The 21,063-nt window shown below is 42.1% G+C and overlaps 1 protein-coding gene across 5 annotated transcripts in view; it reads right to left on the reverse strand.

The window, feature by feature from the left end:
* The window catches only part of LOC130373310 (glutaminase kidney isoform, mitochondrial-like), a 31,399-nt gene that overhangs the window by 4,158 nt on the left and 6,178 nt on the right, over positions 1–21,063 (reverse strand). For 2 of the 5 annotated variants that reach the window (XM_056579710.1, XM_056579708.1), the window contains exons 2-15: positions 20,539–20,635; positions 18,976–19,097; positions 17,289–17,418; positions 16,776–16,855; positions 15,362–15,525; positions 14,662–14,720; positions 10,170–10,202; positions 9,704–9,762; positions 9,144–9,210; positions 8,525–8,575; positions 8,083–8,259; positions 7,151–7,282; positions 5,718–5,810; positions 43–104 (exon numbers count right to left, since the gene is read on the reverse strand). In XM_056579710.1, coding sequence (XP_056435685.1) covers positions 43–104; positions 5,718–5,810; positions 7,151–7,282; positions 8,083–8,259; positions 8,525–8,575; positions 9,144–9,210; positions 9,704–9,762; positions 10,170–10,202; positions 14,662–14,720; positions 15,362–15,525; positions 16,776–16,855; positions 17,289–17,418; positions 18,976–19,046 — 1,178 coding nt within the window. In that variant the 5' untranslated portion in view covers positions 19,047–19,097; positions 20,539–20,635. Of the gene's footprint in view, positions 1–42; positions 4,910–5,717; positions 5,811–7,150; positions 7,283–8,082; positions 8,260–8,524; positions 8,576–9,143; positions 9,211–9,703; positions 9,763–10,169; positions 10,203–11,687; positions 14,610–14,661; positions 14,721–15,361; positions 15,526–16,775; positions 16,856–17,288; positions 17,419–18,975; positions 19,098–20,538; positions 20,636–21,063 lie in introns of those variants that run through there. The other 3 variants (XR_008893507.1, XM_056579709.1, XM_056579712.1) reach the window with 3 other exon arrangements.

Consider the following 21,063-nt stretch of genomic DNA (forward strand, 5'->3'; position numbering starts at 1 on the left):
AAATGTTATAGATATTTTGATTAAGCGTTATTTCCGCCTCACCTCCTGAGTGCAGAGACGTCTCCGGTGTAGGCAGCGAACAGCAGGTTAATAACCGACTTGACCTGCAGGGGGCAACAGAGAGCCATTTGTAGAGAATAGTTTGACAACAACTCTTAAACAAGAAGTCCTTCTCTGTATCGTCCAGAAACTGCTGGAAAGTCGTCATCGTTAGTACAAAAAAGAAAAGATTAGTTGTTATAAAGATGAGAAGAGTAGGCCTGAGTATTTCATGTCAAACCAGGGCTTTCAGCAGGTTGATATCAGTTTAATCTGTACGAGTTGGCCTATGGTTTGGATGTTAACTTAAGTGATGGTTCAATTACCTTTAACCACGTCAACTCTACCCGTCTGCTCTGATTTAGACAAGTTAAAATTAGGCTTACTCAAATATGACTATATAGGCCTAGGGCCTTATATATACACACAGACACAAATACATACAGATGGAAATACTTCAGATATCCCCACAACCGCAGACGAGGTGAGACTTACCCTGGGAATCAATAAATTCTCTAGAGACAAAGCAGGCCAACAATCTTTTTGAAACAAAAATATGGTATTGATATGGTGGCAAGCCAAGAAAATAATGTTGACCGAAACCCTCTTTCCTAAAATGTCACACAAACAAAATTGATCTGGAGACTTTGCAGCCCCTTACTTTACTCATTCGCAACATCAGATGTCCAATGCCCTGTTTAATCATGACTTATTTTGCCATGATCAAATGATAAGATAGATTTAGATTCTAGATTCCTTAAAGAGGAAGAAGCCAAAGAAAGAGGCAATTTTGTTAGGGAGAAACACTAAAAGAAGATTCATAACGGAAACCCAGATTAAAAACAGAAACAGGTTAATAACAGGCAGGTCAAAAAAGATCAAGCACCCGATTAAATGAATTAGCCTCCACCAAGGTTAGAGAAACACCATATGTGACAAGGATATAGTAAAAACATTTTTGAGAATTATACACATCTATATATATTCTTCAAGAAGATCTTTACAGAAATTAAGTACAGATTTGTGTGAATGGTATAATTATTCGTTATGCGTGAATGTTTATCAGTTATACTGGCAAATTATACAAGCATCAGTGGCTGAATGGTAGGAACTTGTTAAAAAATTCCAAACCCATTTGTGTTATATATAACACCAACAGCGAACAATAATGTTTAGAGATTCTATCGGTATACAACAAAAGGTAACATTTAAAAATACATAAAGTAATGAATCAAACAGTTTTGCCTGGAAAATGAGGGGTAAATACAAGTTCATGCATTTATGAATATATGAACCAATGCTTGAATGTGTACTGCTAAATGTACTACTGTACCTTAGGTTACTCAGGAAAGTGCTATTTCCTGAAACAATAGGATGAACATTACCATGTATTCTTATTTAGTTCTGAAATGTATGTATTTGCCTCAACACTGAGACAAGAGAAATAGTCCTGAAATAAATTTCAGAAAATGGGTTATTGTTAAACAATTCCAAGTTAATAAGTGAGTGAAAAAAGAGCAGTTATCACTATTTATATGTGTTGATAATAGTTTTTTATTTGGTGTATTTGGTACATGGAAAAAGGAGGCAGAAAACTCTTAGTTTGAACTCTCTGCCTTGTTTCCACCCATTGGTGGCCATCTGTTGGTGCATAAGTTTTAAAAACTGTAAACGTCTAAATGTTTCCTTAAAGTACATCACATTCAGAATTTGCTGTCAACTACCCTTTACAAACAAAGTTGACTGTTACAGGAAAAGGCACATTAAAAAAATGTCATGATAATCAACTCTCATTAGACCAAAGATTCAGAGAAACACCCAATTCAATGTCACCAGATGTTGATATCAGAATTTAAGCAAAAAAAAAGGGCAAAAGTGACAGTTGTAACATGATCGAGACAACATGGAATCATAACATATTCCATCAAATCATACAGAAAAGCATGCAATGGACACAATGGAAATCAAAAGTGTGTGTTTGTGCACAAGGATTCAGACAAATGACACCATGCAAATTGATAGAATGGTTAAAGTGGTACTGCGTTCAAAGGCCCAACCTTATCAGTGTTGTTGGAGCAATCAGCACATTTTCAGGTGAGAACCAGTAAGTGTGTATATAATTGGAGGTAGGATTGATTTTTGTGCATTAAGGTGTCAATTCGGTTTACTCGATGAAGAATGTTTCCAGCTTGGTTAAGATAATGGTGCTATTCACCAATAGCCCTCCTACCATTCTACATAACTTTACTTTATATGGAGCCAATAATCAAATACCCTTTGTATATATTTTGCCAAGCTATAACAAAGAAAGCATCGAGTCTTTAGGTCCAGAATACAATGCTTCTTCATAGACTGAAGACGGGAGTGTTTGAATGCATTGTACCACCACCCAATAACGACAGTTTAATGAAAAAATAAAATAAATGTCAGTACAAGTCATATTTAAGACAGAAAGTTCAACCGCTTCACAAAACAGGAGTGAAAATAGCTTTCAAGATAAATATAGTCTTCGACCGTGGCAGATAGACAAAAAGCTAAATATCCCCAGCACAACACCAACTGTTTCAAAGGTCCGGCAGAGATTAAAAATGCAGAGAGGGGCTAGACAAGTGCTTCTTTAACTCACAGCCGGCTTGCAACAGTTTCTGGGTTCCATCCCGATCTCTGCATCTTACCCTTAACAATTCTAGATCCCTACCGCCTCCTTAATGTAACTGAACCCACTGTAAGTCGCTCTAGATGAAAGCTTTTACTAAATAACCAAGTAAAAACACATTTAATCTGCTGTTCCACTGAAAAAGTTCAAGTTTGCCCGAGCTAAGTTTGGTAAATAATATGTGAGAGATGTATAATAATTACATGTCACGATTTCATTTTTTTGGTCAGTTTTTGACAATCCTGCCCCGACTTCAAATGAAAAACTTAAAAAGCACACTACGACACACACACACACACACACACACACACACACACACACACACACACACACACACACACACACACACACACACACACACACACACACACACACACACACACACACACACACACACACACACACACACACACACACACACACACAGTCCTTATAGAGATTGAGATATATTGAGTTCTTAACAAAGTACATATTTATGCAATGTTAAAAGCACCACATGAACATTAAAAACAAACCTGCGTGACTTTCAGATCCGGCACAGGTAAAGCAAGCTACTTTACAAAAGGATCCCCTCTTCTACCGCAGCCACGCCCGTCCATTCATATACACACACAATCCTTAACTACAATAGCATTGAACCTAAAGCTCCAAAGCAGTGACTTCATTTGAATTCTCTCTTGTTATAAGTCTCTTTAAATCAGAAGCTAAGTGTGGGATGGTGAGATAGCCATCAACACTGCCAACTGACCCTGGGAAGGGACTAGGCCACAAGGGGAGACAACAGGGCCAAGAAGCTAGGGGACAGTCTCCCATCTCTGGGTTCCCTTAGTGTTATCCGAGCCCCTGGCAGTATTCGTGCTTCGGTCTGGGTCAGGGTTTTAGGAGTCAACGCTTCCGCCCATGTCTCAATCCCAAAATGATCCCAAAACTATCATTAATGATAATCCTAATGCAGATTACAGACACGGCCCAGGGGTAAACGGCTTGGCCAAACATCGGTTTTCACTGCCTTTCTGAGCTCCTGGTTGTGGACCGGAAAGGAACAAATGTTGGAATGTGAATTGACGATGGGGCTCGGAATTTCATATAGAGCTTTATCTAACCCTTATAACCAAAGCATACATAGTCTGAATTTTGCCTTATATTGGAAGCTTGACACCAAAAACTGAATGGTAGGAACTAAAAATCAAGTTATTTGAACAGGGCACATAGCAGGGAGCTCTTCAAATAGGACTCGGTCTCTACTCGAACAAAAATTCAAAATAAATCGTCACCCACATTTGGATGCCGTTTGCTTTGGCTTTCGTCTTCAGCGATGGCTCAACAGAACTCTGACTGTTTCTTCGGGGTCCTTAACCTTAAAATCTGATTTCTAATTCAATGATTTCTAAAAATGACTGCCTCAATTCCTGATTTGGACTCTGCTAACAAATGGCAATACAAACAGTGACTACATGAACACAACTTCACTGCATTGAGTGACTCCAATCTGCATTGTTCGCCGATACGAAAGTGATATTGGAAAACACAATCCTTTAAAGCACTGGGATTTTGACGTGATAAGACTGAAGACGACCAGGTGTGCCTTGCCACACATACACACACAATTGAATTGTGTGTGTCAATTCCATTTATCCAGTGAGGTGAGGTCAGTTAAATATATTGAACCTAACAAATGTGAACGGATTGACCAGTCGGAGAGGAGAAACGACCACATGATGGTGTGTAACATCTCAACAGCTACGTCCCAGTCCAAGAGAAACAGTTCTTCCCCCTTTTAAGGCAACAGGCTATTCCAACTTTGAGTCCATAGCAACCCTGAACAGAAATGTTAAAAAATAATAATAATATGGAAAGGAAATTAAAAACAGAGATATAAACAGTCACCACATCTTCCCCTATTTAAACGCAATAAATAACTTTTTTTTCTATAATTTACATAAATATCTCAAAACCGCAGGCATGGGGAGGAGGGGAGGAGGAGAGGGATAGGCAGAGGGTGAGGGAGGGGGAGATGGGATACAGGAGGGGAGGAGGATGGGGAGGGGAGGTAAAGGGACATGGGGGAGGAGGGTCCTAGCTGTCCAGCCTATACACTATAGTGGTGGAGCTGTCCTGGTTGGACTCAGTAGGGCAGATCTTTTTCCAGAGGGGAGCGTTGAGAGCTAGCTCCTGCTGCAGGCTCTCGTAATCCATGGGTCCGAAGGGAGGCAGCTGTTTAACGGATACACAGTTAGTCTCTCTGCCCTGTGTGTTTGTGTGTGTCTGTGGGGGTTTTGTGGTATCGATTAGCTTGTGAGTGACATTTTTAATGGTTCATTGGAACAATTTGAAGGTTCCGCCATTCACACCGATTACCTTAGGAGAATATTGTGTATTAACATCTTAAAAAAGGTATAAATACAATTCTCTCAACGTCTCAAGGTGCTGTGCTGGATTCCACTTCCTCTTCCAAAGATTCTTGGTGCCGCTTAGTGGTTTAACTCTGTAATTGCGGGGCTCGGGTACTTATTTTTGGGGATATTTTGTTTCAACTACATTTGACTCAATAAAAAAATATTATTTTTAAACATGCCGGGGAAAAGCTCAATAAATCCCATTAATTAGAAGGAAGGAAGGAAAGAAATGTCATTATTTAAAAGTGAAATGTGATGTACAACATAAGCCATGCTACTTACATTTGACAAACAGAAACATGCGTCCTTCTCCAAACATTTGCTATACGTGTTGTACGTCTAACCACTCAACATCAGAACATTCAAAAATAATTCCAAACATACAGTTGAACCCATAGCCGCATCCAACACACTCCCGGCCAGGCATAGCACCGGAAAGACCCTCAGATACACATACGGTCCCCACCAAGCAAGCATGCTGTTTTGTGTGTTGTGTGTTGTGTGTTGTGTGTTGTGTGTGTTGTGTGTTGTGTGTGTGTGTCAAGAACAGTACTGGGCAAGGGCACCCATCACCGTGTGTGCATGTTTGGCAAAGGGGGTGTTCATAAAAGCAACGGCAGCCTTACCCGCTGGTCCCCTCCCTCCCTGCGGGGGTCGTGCTTCTTGGCAAAGTGCCTCAGGTTGTCGTAGTTGTGGAAGTTGAAGAGTTCCACCAGGTCCTGCCAGGGAGAACATGTGCGTTAGTGGACGTCTATGTTAGAGATCGTGGCGCCAGACGCTCCCCATGGGAAAAGGCCATTTCCCCTAACGTCAGAAAAGCGGTCAACGTAAATACGAGTACGTCTTCATTTGTACATGTAATTTGGTACACGGACTTTGCTTTTATATAGCGCTTTTATCCAAAGCGCTTTACAATATTGCCCGACATTCACCCATTCGTGCGCACATTCACACACCGACGGCGGTGTCAGCCATGCAAAGCGACAGCCAGCTCGTCGGGAGCAGTTAGGCTGGGGTTAGGCTGAGCTCCTTTCGTTATTTCCACATTGGAGCCCAAGGGATTAATAGTCTCTAGAACATAGCAGTTCCTTCAGAAGAGAGATAACAGCTACCCACATGAAGGAACTGTGAAGAACTATTATTTTAGTCCCAGTATTACAGTGAATGTCTCACTGAGCTAAACACGACAGATTTTCAAAACAACGCTTTACGTAAATTAAAGGGACATGCCGAGAAATCGGTACATTGGCGATAACCTGTCATGTGAAATTCATCATGGTACGTTTATTATGGGAGTTTGCTAGGTTAGCATATGATTTATATTAGTCTATTCAATGGACTTTCAGTGACAATAGGCCAGGTCCTTTTCATTTGTGTGTTTGTAGACAAACTACAATCTTGTTGTGTTGTGGCTTGCACTACAACATTGGAAACCTTTGGACAGTAATTAAAAGTGTTTTTCCCCTCACATGAACGGTTGTTTAGCTCTTCAATGGAAGAGGCTAACAGAAAGAAAAGGCTAAACCAGGGAACTACTCTACTGACACACAATTATGAATTTAGCACTTTAGTATCCTACAGGGCTTCATTTTTTAATAACTGTAATATCTAGATAAAAAGGCGTCCTGTCCATATAGGATGCCCTTTGGGGCATTTCATTAGCTTCAAGTCCCCAGGAAGAGGAAAGAACGTAGAGTGATAAAGAAGATCCTGATAAAGGAGAAGATTTAGCGAGCTTGCTATCAGCTTGTTAACACCTCAACCTGCAGTGAAATAGTCATTCATCAAACATCTACTTATCAATGACCCACTGATGTTTAATCAGCTTCTGCTACCACTACAGACCTGTGACTACGTTGTAGTCAACAACTTTTTTTATTTTTTTATAATCATGCTTGTAAAATTAACCTTTAGACATTACAATAAAATGTTGTTTTAACATTTGTTTACAAATTCCTCCGTCCTATCAATGGGTTTGTCTATGTGTGTGTTTTGCACATCAAATAAATAGTGTATAGCATATAGAAAATAGTGTATGCGTGTCGTGGACATTTCTTACTGTGCAAAACTGGATTCCCCGGACAGAGTTTCCCAGTTTATCCAGGGGCGGCGACCAGCACATGATGCCCATCACGTTGGGCACAACCAGTAGGATCCCCCCGGCCACTCCAGACTTAGCCGGTAGACCCACCTGGAAAAGGGAGGGGCAGGTGGCACATATACTGATTTAACTCCTTTGATCTGTCAAACACCACACCTTTAACCTGTCAAACATACAAACATTTAATCTGTCAAACACAGCGCTCTAATCCATCAATTACACGCACCCTTAACCTGTCAAACATATAAACCTTTAACCCGTCAAACACATACCTTTAATCCTATAAACAAAACACCTTTAACCTGTCGAACATAAACACCTTTCAACTGTCAAAAACACATAACCCTTATCCTGTCGAACATAGACACCTTCAACTTGTCAAGCATATAGATCTTTAACTTTTCAACATACACCGTTATTCTGTCCAATTAAAACACTTTAACCGGTTATACATGCACAACTCTAACCTTAAGGTCACCTGAAAAAACAACTTGCACTGAAAATCACTAGGGGTGACCTTGAATCGTCTTTGAGCAGGGTAATAGGAATCTGGAAAATTATTTAAGTTAATAATTCATCACAGTGAAGGCTAAAAACAAAAACGGGTATTCAAGCAGAAACAATGAAATATGAATTATTAAACACAAGCCACAGTCAATAACCGAGCATCATGGGACGAGTACATGGGGACAGTTACGCGTGTGCCAAATCATACCTCCATTTAATTTTCTTTTTCATTGATATCATACATTTGCGCCTTGCAAAAATGTCCCATTTGTAGTCTGTATAACAGTCACGGACACTTCAACAACAATTCACCCAAAAATTAACATGCGATAACCCATCTATTATTTGTAGTGGAAGTAGGAATAGGAGTGGATGTGACTCACGTGGAAGGCGAACTGGCCCGAGAAGTCGTACATGCCGCAGGAGTGCATGAGGCTCAGTGTGTCCCTGACAGACTCGGGGCTCAGCACACGCTCGCCCGTGATTGGACAGAAGCCGCCGTTGGCCAGCGTGGCCGCCATGACACTGGCGCTCTCACAGGTCACCTCAATGGAGCACAGCTGGGACACACACACACACACACACACACACACACACACACACACACACACACACACACACACACACACACACACACACACACACACACACACACACACACACACACACACACACACACACACACACACACACACACGTTGGCTAAACATTAGAAAAGGGACTACCGTGGATGCAGGCAGCTTTACCACTTGCAGTGGATTTATCCAAGGCATGCCATCCCACCGTGGAGGGGAAGACAACAGAAGAGTCTAGAGTTGCACTCACCTGGAAGTAGAAGTCCAGAATGGATGTCATGTCGGTCCCTTCTGGAAAACACTGCAGGAGGGTAAAGAAAGGATTTAACAAATAATAAAACATATGGTCTGTTGAATGAATTATGAAAATATTCGTCCGTTTGCCAGATACAGTACTATTTCAACAGGATGTTTATACTCTTCTCTGATTTTTTCGGTTCTCATGCGGTAGTTGAGAACCTGACTAACGACCACTATAAGGCAGAATGCAATGGAACAATGGGACACATTTTTATCAAAACTAAGTGGGGAGGGCAAACATGGCTGGTTACAGCTTTGATTTGCAAACTGCTTTGGCAATGTTAAAGTTTATAATCCATGTAAATAAAGATCAAATTGAATTATATACAGAGAAACAGCGAGCTGGTGGAAGAAAGGTTAAGACCACAAGAGAGGGACAGAGAGCAGCAAGCATATTTAACCCTTATTCACAGACAGACAGACAGACAGACAGACAGACAGACAGACAGACAGACAGACAGACAGACAGACAGACAGACAGACAGACAGACAAATATCAAGCGAATTATATACATGTACAGAGAGGGTGAGACCGAGACAATACAGACTGAGAGAGAGAGGAGCACTACCTTCTTCTCTTTCAGGTAGTAACCAATGGCGAAATTCCTGTCCCCTGACTCACGCTCGGACTGGAATCTGCACACAAAAGACATTCTTCAGCCTGCACACCCCGTGTGTACATAACGGCTGCCCCCGCCCCCTTTTGATTCTTCTTGATGCGTGTAGTGGAGTACAGTACACCGCACACACACACGTAACATAAAAACCAGTACCAAGTCATTATTAACCTTTAACACCACTAAAATGCATGGCTGACATCCAATACCATATCTATAAACAGAAGTTTAGCTATCTTTCAGTTTACCTCTCAAATTGGTGATTCTTAAATATTTGTACTGTTTAACTTATTTATTGCTTGTTCTTGTTGGTTTCCCTTTGTTCAGCACTTTGAACTGCAGCCGCTATCAATAAACAACCAACTAGGACAAGTGCCACATGATGTGAAGGCGTTTAAATTGTTGTTTTAGCTCAGATTCGAACACTGAGATTTAAATGAAGCCACTCCCCAGACGGACCTCCCCAAATCCAGGTAAACCCAACTCCCCCCTACCTCCGAGGAAACACTTACGTTGCGTTGCTGAAGCCAACATACTCATTTCCGGCCATCTTGTTCAGAAAGTCCATCACCTGGAAGCGAACAAGTAAACACTGTTAGTGTTCACTATTCATCACTTTATCCACGATGACTACTAACAGTGATATAGATCGGGTGGCTAAGGAGTCTGTAGGCGGTTGGAGTATCTTGCTTTAGGACTCCTACAGGTAGTGGTGTGGAAATAGGGGATCGAACTGAGAACCTTTCGAGCCTCGAACATCCTTACCACTGCAATTTCCTGTCCTCTTCCCCACACAATGTGGTGAATGAGCAGGTACAGTCATGCGTTTAGATTTAATATTTGAGTAACTTCATTGGCCTGAAGATACTCAAATTTCAATGCAGGTCTCTATTAGGTATAGACAACGGTTAAATAAGAGATCAAGTGGTAGTCGTGGCCGTTACCAGATAATGACTGAAAACACAGTTCCATACTTACATAGTCAAATTTCTCTGCGTTGCTTGCGCCTTGCTGAGGGACAAAAAGAGAAAAGGAAAAGTGCATCAGCAAAGTTCATCCCACGCGAGTTATATATATATTCATCCGAGAAAAACGGCAACAAACAGAGCAAGGCGAAAAAAGATGACAATGCTACAGCTAGTGAGTTAGAACTACAAAATTAGCACGATGCTAAGATTTTCATTCATATCAAGACGGCACAAAAAGAAAAGTAAATCACAAAAAGTTTGGGTAGTATTAATCAATGCACTAACGATTGGTTTAAATACTAAATAAATACAACAGGGGTATTTTAAAGTAAAGAAAAGGAGGTTTAAACATGTTCATTGATCGGGGTGATTAAACTAGATGATTTGGTAAAGAAAAATATAACATTTAATGAAACAAGCTTTTCCCATCCAATGAGTTTGTTTTGGGCGATTCATATCAAAGGATCAAGTTTACAGTTTTTAACTAATCAACCGTTTATAAGACATGTAGCTTTTAATGCGTATGCAAGTACCATTTTATATCAGTATACATGGACTTTTATCCTTTAGAGCTGTGTGTGTGCCTGTGTGTGTCATGTATTTTTGTGTAGGTAGGTATAAATGTGTGACTTGTACACAGTTGCGTAATTTGCGTGTTTAAGGCATCATAGCACGTGTCATGCGCGTGACAGTGATATTGTTTAGGATGAGAGACCTTGGCAAGGACTACAGGAAGGAGAGAGGTGAGAGGAGATACAGGAGGAGAGATTTGGCCTTCTAGCAAAGTCCCAAATATACTTTATCATTCAGGCAAAACGTAAAAGCTGGTGTCTAACCAACTGGCGTAGCTTTGCATATCACAAGTTCCTAACCTTACCATTACAATCACTAGAGTCTAGAAAGTAAAAGATCACCTGTTTGATTCATAGTTTGATAAAAAAATGAAATTTGGGGGGAATAATTGACTTAAAGCCAAGTATCAATTAAGTAGAAATCGGTTAGAAGGAGTATTGCTTTCACTTTTTAGGGTCAAGGTTTTTTTATGCTTAAGATTAGTAGAATACTTCTTACAATTGGTAAAGAAAAGATTATTTCCATTTGATTTAACATATCTTTTTCAAATGTGACATTTATTGCGATACATGTCCTTAACTGCACAAATTGGGGTACACCCCAACATCTTCACTATCCTGGCGATTTAGGGTCCCAAAATGATTCAAAATGAACTCAAAACGTTTTCCAAAATTCTGTGCTCTGATTTCGTTGAAGGGAGACTACATCAATACATCACTACACGCATGGCCGAATTTGTAAAGGACTACAAGTCACCGTGCAAACAAAAACAAATACAAAATAAGAATCATGGTTTAGTTAAAGGGTCACTACATGAGGCGTTGTCTAACGGCAGGTAGGAGGGAAAAGTGAGCGAGAAAGAAAGTGGGAGAGGAAAAGTTTGAGAGAGAGAGAGAGTTTGAGTAGCCAGGGAATTGGGGTTGGAGATAGATATGGAAAAGGAAGAAGAATTTACCAACGTCTTTTGACCTGCTGCAGCAGTCATAATATCCCACAGATCCTAAGTCTGGAAAATATGCAACAACATACAAAAAAACAGCAGCAACAACATGTAGCCTGTCAAGCACCATGTAACAACAGTTTCCGTGGCTTTCTGTTTTTTCATCCACATGTTGCCAGGGCAACCAGAGGTCGACTGTATACTTCTCACAACAAGGAGAAACAGCTTCAACTCATTAAACGCAGAATATAAACTAGATTTCGTGCCAATTACAATTTAAGGTTTTAATATTATTATGAATTACGTAGAAATATAGAAGATACACTAATGGCAATGGGTTGGATGGGAGCACAGACCACACATTAAGTACCCTGACCATATGCATTCAACATTCTTCATGAACCACTATCTCTATTGCAGTGGAGGGATGGATCGCGGTTTAGACATGCATTCAGGCCGTTACATGGCAAACTCATTGTTGCTGCCGCCTCTGGCGTGAAAAGACCAAGACTAGTGTACGTGAACCTGTGTTTGTGTGTGTGTTAAGCGGGTATTAAGGGAAGGATTTTAAGATGGGCAGACGTGCGACAGTCAGACCCGCCAATCGTTATGCGTGTGGGCGGGTGAAAGATGCAAATCCTTCTGGATACGATTCACAAATCGATGTGGTCCAGGATTTGGGGACAGTGTTACCTAGATGGAGTGGTGTGTGCGGGGTGAGACGGGAATTGGCAGGAGAATATTCAACTTCCGTTGAAGTGAGTTATTTCAAATTTAATTTCAGAGAAGGTTGCCGTTTTCTATGGTGTCAAAACGTTGTTGGAGAATACACCAACGGTGGTGCAGGGTCAGTCTTTAGATTATTAAGCAAATACCGCATTTATGAGTCCATGCAGAAAAGACTAGAAAATCTGCCTAGTCAGTCGTTCGTTGTGCTTGAAAAGGTCCCGTGTATGGTATTTAGTAGCAACTACTGGCGAGTTTGCAACCAACTGAGGTTGCTTTTGATAACATTACGGTGTGCAGTTGTATTGCAACAGTTTAGTTTTCGTTTCGTCAGTTACATGACGTCTTCCTGAATGTTTATCATGCTTCATCAGCAAGCGTATGAGATATATGTCAAAATTAACGAGAAATCAGTCGTTAGATCAACCAAGTTAAATTGGTTTAAATAAAGCTTCAGTTTATTAAGTGTCGTGTTCCTAATGGATTCTGTGCAGTCTAAGGTATTTTATTTTTAATACATTTTATCAACTATTAGTTTGAGTGTTAACCCACATGTCATTCTGGTCTCAACCCAAACATGTTTTGGTCCATTTGGGCCAGTTGTGAGTTTCGCAGCATTGAGTTTGTTCGACGGAAGACCACAGGGAATTTGCCGACTGGTTGTAGTGTGTAGACAGGAATAACAGGATTCCAGCAATTATTTGAAGACATTCACACCATATTGAGCAAATAAAAACCTAAATGAAACAAACAAACAAAAGTATCGTACACAACTGTTGCACGGCGATGCAATGCACAAGATGCACATGTGATACATGTCCTATATCTATATGTAGATATCAAAAATAGAAGTCTGACAACATGTGGACAATCGCCAAACGTACGTGTCAAAGTCCCTGACTGTCATCCTCACAGATGATCTGCAGCCACTGGGGAGCACAGATCACATCATGTCCAGATGCACCGGCCACAAACCCCAACATGCCTCATCATGCACTATGACAGCCCACCATTTCTCCCCTCTACAAGCTGTTCATTATGCTTTTTCTAAAATGAATGATGGTTTGAAAATGACATGTTGTATAAAAACAAGGATGAAGATGGCGGCAGCTGAATACTACTGATGGTTGGGATTATGGGACAGTTAACAGAAGAGTTCGGATGAGATTAAAAACGCCCACAATCAAATTTAATCTCCAGCTCCGGAACTCACTTTTGATCAGTCTGAGTTTCTAATTTGTTAAAGTGATTAGAAAACACAGAAGTGGATGTCATTATGTGAAGGTTAGAGAGCAACGATGGAATCTGCTAAATCATGTTATGACGACTATTCATACATTAATAGATAAAAAAAGAGGCTAGGGTCAGTTCTAGTGAGTGAAATCCACTGTGAAAAGTTATCAAGAAAGCAGGTAGTTTGGCGACAACCACTTCGATCGATAGAGTGGCTAGATGTGTTGGTTCCTACGCTAGCTAGTCGAGTAGGGCGGCTGAGCTCTGCCTCAACGCAGGTCGATGCAGTCTGCCTCTGACCGTTTATACCAGCTGGTTATTTTCAGCAGGGAACAGTGAGCGAGCGCCTCGCAGCGTGGGCTACCGGGGCCAAATCCCTTGCAGGAAGCATTAGCCCAGGTTTTTCTTTTTTTTCCTTTTAATCCCCTCTGTGCCGCCATCATGGCACCTCGCTGGGGTCAATGTCCTGAGGAGCCCGGGACTAGGGTCACAGATCACTGATCCACCATGGGCGTGAGAAGGATTGGACTTGTATAGTGGAAGCAAACGTATAATAGAGATAACGCTAGTACACTAAAACACTCCGGGACTGGTAGTCGACGCTGCCATTGCCATCAATTGTCAAATAATTGACGGATAGTCCTTGAAAAAAATCCCTCTGAATGGAACTTTGTGGGTGAAGAGTGCTGTATAAATACCAGTCCCGGCCAAAGATCTTTGTGGTAGTAGTTTGTTTGCTTTTGATAAATAAGCACACCAGGGCGTCCGTGATGACAATGAGTATCTGAGGTACTGCAAAATGAAACCATTGCCATGATTGGTTGGAATGGTTCATTTTGTTGACACAAAACTAGGTTAAATAAAAGGCATTGTGAAACAGTCATATTAATATCGATGCTGGCCTTGTAGTGAACTTGTCGAGTAAGACGCTGGTTGATGTAAACCCGGTGGGCAGGGGGGGGGGGGAAACGACACACATGGTAAACATTTAAATACACGGGAAGGAGAGGAGTACATAGGTTGTGTTTACCTTTATCAGGGACGTGCAAACAATGGCACCGGCGTTCACCATTGGGTTGTGGGGCTTATCTGGAGAATAGAAATGGTTTTGTGAACATTGAAAGTATAATATAGGGTCTATTAAGGTATTTTATTCTAAGCAACAGCGACTTCAGATAGATGTTATTACAGAGGATTTAGGACATCTAGCCCAAGGACCCCTATAGAAGGACCCAAACCTAGTGCCTTTGGGCTGAGGTTTGAATACTCTGACCATAACATGATCCTGCCCCCTGTAATTAGTTTGTTATTAATGACACTATGAAGGACAACAGATTTAAACCAGGCCTTTTAGGTATGAGATCTGTCCCGCAACTCTTTTAGTATAATATCCGATTAGAGCAACCAGTAATGGGACTGGACCACAACTATACAGTTGGAAATTAATCAAAATACGTCACCATGTACGTGACAAGTAAACTTCTCAGAAAGACGAGGGGAGAGGGAGAACAAGAGAGAGCAAGACTTGCATTCCTCAGAGGGGCCTTCTGGTTGGTGAGGCAACCCATCACAAGAAATACATCACAAACACAAAGCATAAACCAGCAACAACTAAAAAGTGGGGCATTTACGTCGAGCAAACAAACAAAAATATTGCCAGTTTGAATCTGGGCAATTCTTTGTAGCCAACACAGCAGTCGTTCACTAAACCGTAAGCGCCGACATCTCACCTTCCTCGTCCAGGAAGAGCTTGTTGAAGCGCAGCCCGCTGGGCTCCTTCCCGATGAAGCTGTGCACGTAGTCTGTGCCGTGGTCGTGCACGGCGATGGCGTACTTCAGGGGCTTGACGCACGACTGCAGGCAGAAGGGGACCTTGGTGTCGCCCACCGTATGTCTGGGGGCGCGGGCGGGGGAGAGCAGAGGAGATATGGAGGTCATCGTATACGCTATACACAGACCACGAGAATCGATCACACACACACACACACACACACACACACACACACACACACACACACACACACACACACACACACACAGACACACACACACACACACACACTTTGGTATTCCATTATGTACTTTTAGGATTATATTGCACTCATTATGTAGTCGACAACTACATTTTGCAGATTGTTATTATTTGAACGGCTTAATAATACAAAAACGTATTATTTAACAGATGCCTTTTATCCAAAGCCACTTCCATTGAGTTCAGACACGTCGTTAAGGAGCATGCAGGGGTTAGACAGTACAGATACATGTCATTAAGGAGCTGGTCAAGGTTAGGGAGTACAGAGACATCTCATTAACCAGCAGGTAGGGGCTATACAGAACAGTTACAGGTCATTGAGGAACTGGTAGGAGTTCAACGGTACAGACATGCGTCATGATGGTGCTGGTAGGGGTTAGACAGTACAGACACATGTCATTAAGGAGCAGGTAGGGGTTTAGGGCATTTTGCTCAGGGCTGCCTAAAAGTTAGGGTGTCGACCTTGGTGATTGAACACTGTTCCCTTCTTTTGGGATAGATATGCGGACAGATCACGCTGACCACAGCGTGATCTAACACGGTTTAGATACCACGGGTCTTTCATAGAAATCAAACAGAATTTACTGGAAGCCAGTGAAAATCGTTCCCACCACAATCAAGTGTTTTTGCTCCGGCTTGTTTGTTTTTAGAGAGGAAGTTGTAAAGATAAGACTATGACACAGAGCGACACTTGATGACCACTCCTGTGCCAAAGGCACAGTCATTACAAAACCAAAACAAAACCGGTGGCGCAATCGCAAACTCCTGACCCAGATATGACATCGGTCGAGATAAGGTTTACGAGTGTTTGTTTGAAGCCAACAAATAAACTAACTAAATAATCCTTGACATGTTGTGTTTGATGTGAAGGTATTAAGCAGACGCCTAGCCAAAGAATCTGAGTAGACTAAGGTGAGGCATCGACGCTCAACAAGGTCTACAGATAGACTTTTGACATTTTGGTTTGAACCCAGAGTCTTTCAACTGGGCATCGAACACCCCAACCACAGCACTATCCTGCCTCCCAATATATGTAGGTTATGACTAATTCACCCTTATGATCGGAAAAATGGACAGCACTCAAATCAAGAGAGAGAAGGGCAACCTCCTACCTCTGTCCATCCACTGTGCACAGAGACACAGCCCAAAGGTCAGGGTTGAATTTCGCGAGCTGGGGAATGTAGTCTGCAACCTGGGGGTAGGAATGACAAGTTACGATGACAAGGTGCATAGCTTGTAAAAGGCGTCGGAATCAATCATAAAACATACATTTACGCGTGCAAAAGATACATAACAATTGATAGACCAAATTATTGAAATGGACCTCGACAACAATGAACAATAGATGAAAGGGGAAACAAGCGAGAGAGAGATTTGTACTTTCAAGGGTTGTGCAGCGTCAACCACAAGCCGCGTCACACACACATCATAAAGAGAGGTAAACTATAGCCTCCCTCTTACGGACACTTTTGTCCCGTAGTACAAATATCAAGCGACTGCGATTTTAAATTACCACATTTTTTTTTAATTAAAAAAGAACAACATACGACGCTAGCGACAATGACAACAACAATAATGTGTTTGTGTCGATTCGGGAAGGTGGTTGGAGGTCAAGGCCTACGCACCTGTCCTTCGTCCAGCTTCTTGGCGCTCTCGTACAGCTCGTCGATATGGGAGGCAAACGTGGGGAAGTCTGGGATGACAAACTTCTTTCGGAAGGCCTGGGTGAGCAGCACGATGTTGCTCTGCACACACCTGTTAGGACGAGGAGGAAGAGGAGTGGTTTTTATCAGAGAAGGAAGAGGAGGAGTGCAGAGGGTGATAACAGGGGTTTAGGATGACCTGTTGGGAGCACTCAAAGAAATGTAGCGTCGCAGACAGACGAACGTGCATGTTAATGAATAGATCAGCTTTAGCCTCATCACTGAAACGGTTCATCCATAAAGTCACACTAAAAGAATTAAGAAATGTTTTCATTAATAATAATTATAATAATAATACCCTGGGTGTCTGCAAAAACAAATGGTTTCCCAGGTTACTTGGACAAACTAACATGATTGTTTAGGCACTGGCGCCAGCACTGAATTCTTGATCTTATGCCAGTGCTTCAGCTTTCCCCGATTTACAAGCAATAAACTAAAGAAAAGCCTGTTGATGCTTGCAAAAGATACAAATGTTTTGTTGACCATGTTGGTCAACTCCGAAACTAAACAACTGGAGGAAGTCACACCTTCCAGTAGGAACAAGGGGAGTGGCGTATGCTTGGAAACTTTGACAATTACATTTGTCAAGTTTGACAATTCCAACCTTGCAGGTTCAAATGCAATTCAGCTGGTACATCAGAATGCATCATGGGATTTTTGGTTGCCGATATTCTGCAATTCTGTGATGTCTCGAGAGAATCATAGTAAAAATTCTACATGAACGTGTAGAAGCGTTGTGGTGGTTCCAAACACAATGCCTCCCCATAATGATTACTAAACAACGACCAAAACCCCATTATAACCACTAACATCCCAAAGTTCCTATACTTCCGAAATGGATCGGTCATTGTGATATGTGATTTGACGTCACAATGTACAAGCCCTATACCTATTAACCCAACATGACCTCGGGAACACAGCTGAAACAAACAATCAAGGAACAGCTTGTGAAGAGCGTCACTGTCTGGAGTGCTGCTGGTTGGTTTAAGCTGCCTAACCTGGCTGACTCAGGCTGATTGCTCTGGGGCTGGGCGAGGTGGCACGCCTGTGGTGAATTGGGCAAACATGGCACAACGGCTAAACCTAGCCATAAACTAACCAACCTGGTGGAGAGCTCCGACATGTCAAGCTAACGCCTGCTCTGCGCCTACCAGTTTGCAACTCGCTAATAAACTGGGTGTTACAACAGCTACCGCTACCGTAGCTACAGCTACCGCTACCGTAGCTACAGCTACCGCTAGGACATAGCTACAGCCATGACCTGGTCATCGTAGGAGCCAAGCAACAGGGGTGTGTGGCAGAGTTTCCTGCAATGCTGACCAATAACATATCAAGGGCCTTGCATAGACTGACCAATGATGAAGGCTGACATAAAAACGACAAAACATATGACCCAGATCGTAGAGTGGGGGGGGGGGGGGGGGAAGACTTCACAATGAAAAATAGGAAGTAAACACATACTGAGAATAATCACATGACATCCCAATGAAGAAGAGAAACTCCCTGTACACATCCACACCCACATAAAACAATGTTTGCTAAAACAAAAGACCTGGCTTGAGCAATGGGAGGGGGAGGACAAGGAGCAGGAGGAGAACCGGTTCCCTACTTCTTGAAGAGGTGTCTGTCGAGCATGACGCCGTCTGAGGTGTTCTTCAGCGTTTCCTTCAGCGTGGCCATGCATTCTTTCAGCCGTGGGTCTCCCGTGCGCAGCCCCGTGGTTTTCAGTGCCTGTGCAAACAGCATGGCAGAGAGCATAGTTAACAATGCCGTAGCTAAAGGACTCAAGTCATTCAAATAAGGGGAAGGGGGACCACCAAAAGTAGTGGTAAGGTAACGGCTTGTTGTGACGTTTTACGTCCAGGCACTCCATTTCAGAAGGAAAGACCCAATCTAAATGTTCTGGTTCATCTACAGCAACTCAGGCCCCGTTCACACGAAGCCGAAACGGGCGAAACCGTTACGGTTTCGATCTATCCGGTTTCGAAGTATCTCCGTAAAGACGAAGCCAAGCGAAACCGGGTAGATCTGTAGAAACGCTGTGGTACACATTCCAGGCCCATAAGGGGCGCTGCTTCTGGTACAGAAATCCAGAAGAAATGAAATAAGAAGCAGAGGCGAGCATGCGCATAAAGGCTGCCCTTATGCGCATGCTCGCATGTGATTTCTGAGACTCCGCGGGCTTAAGAGCCATTGGCTAGGAGGTCGAGGGGTGGGCTGATGACGTCATGGTTTGCGGTTTCAGTCGGTTTCAGGCATACACACGAATCCAAAACGAAACCGGGTAGATTTGAAACCACCTCCGAGGGTGGTTTCAGAAGTTTGCGGTCTCGGTCAGCGGATTCGCCGGCTTCGTGTGGACGGAAGGCCGAACCGTACAAGACCTTTGCGGTTTCGCCATGAAATCGGCTTCGTGTGAACGGGGCCTCAATCTGCGTGTTTTTTTTTGTTATGTAAATAGAGATCAGCACTGGGTTGCTCACATGCCTTGTCTTGTGCTTTTGGCAAATAACCTCTAGGACTTAAGGCCTGAAAATATTCTAATATAGTTGCTTTTCAAGAGAAAGAAATATTAATTTCAGAAATGTACAGCCTAATTGCAATTATGCCAAAAAGTTGGCATAATTGCACAGCGGCTGCTTCCCAACGTAACAATTTGGTTAAGGTTCCATGCCAGCATTGGGCACTGGGCAGTACATAAAGTATTTGGGTGGTTGGCAAAGATGCGTAATAAGATACAACTTATACTACGAAGCGGCTTATGTGTGGTGTTTTGAAACATACAACCTAATTTACCGCTGCTGCGGCTAGTCGAAAATGTGGCTTTATTTTGGAAAAATATTGTATGTCATAGCTTATAACCTGGACATATCTGTAGTCAATGCTGATCGGTAGGGAGTTCAATAGTATAATAGATAATTCACATTCTATAACTGATATATTCTACCAAAGGATTTTACCTTTGACGTTCCCAAAACCAGTCCCAGTCAAGCCAACCCTCCAGATCTACTGCGCTTGTTCCCGATAAAGTTGCACAGCCAGTTAGGTGGACGGAACATTGATATTCTGAAAGTGTCTTGCCTACTAACTGGGATTGGCTCAATCATACACAATGCAACTTTAAATATATTGCTGTTTAATGGTATCCTAATAGATTTACTCCCCGACTTACTGCAATGAACTTGTGTGCTGGGATCTTCTCCTGACCTTCTGCGATGGTGTAAAAGAGCAGGTCCTCCAGACTAGGAAGAATGCCCGCATTTCTTCTCCTAGAATATCAAACGTGCGCACACACACACACACACATTAGTTCAGATCAGTCCATGTTGACAGTCATATCCTTTCAAAGTAAATTTGTTTATTTAATTCAATAGAAGATAAGGCTTAGGCAAGATTATCCTTCACCACCATTCAGAAGATGCTGTATCACTCAGTGATGGTCGTTTTTGTTAAGCATGTTCTAGTGGCTCTCCAATGGAGGTTATATGGATTCCAGGGGTACTTGGAAAATATAAATATTAAGTGTATTAAGTGTATCTCAACGTTTGAAGTGTAACGTTAAGGTTCTGTAAATCATTCCAATGCATGACAAATAATAAGCAAAGCCAATGTCGTTTCCTTAACCCTAAGTATATGCATCACCCCTTGAATGTTCATGTACAATTATATGCACGTACATTTAATATTTATGTAAAAG

Source organism: Gadus chalcogrammus, chromosome 20, assembly GCF_026213295.1.
Source record: "Gadus chalcogrammus isolate NIFS_2021 chromosome 20, NIFS_Gcha_1.0, whole genome shotgun sequence".
Lineage (NCBI taxonomy): Eukaryota > Metazoa > Chordata > Actinopteri > Gadiformes > Gadidae > Gadus > Gadus chalcogrammus.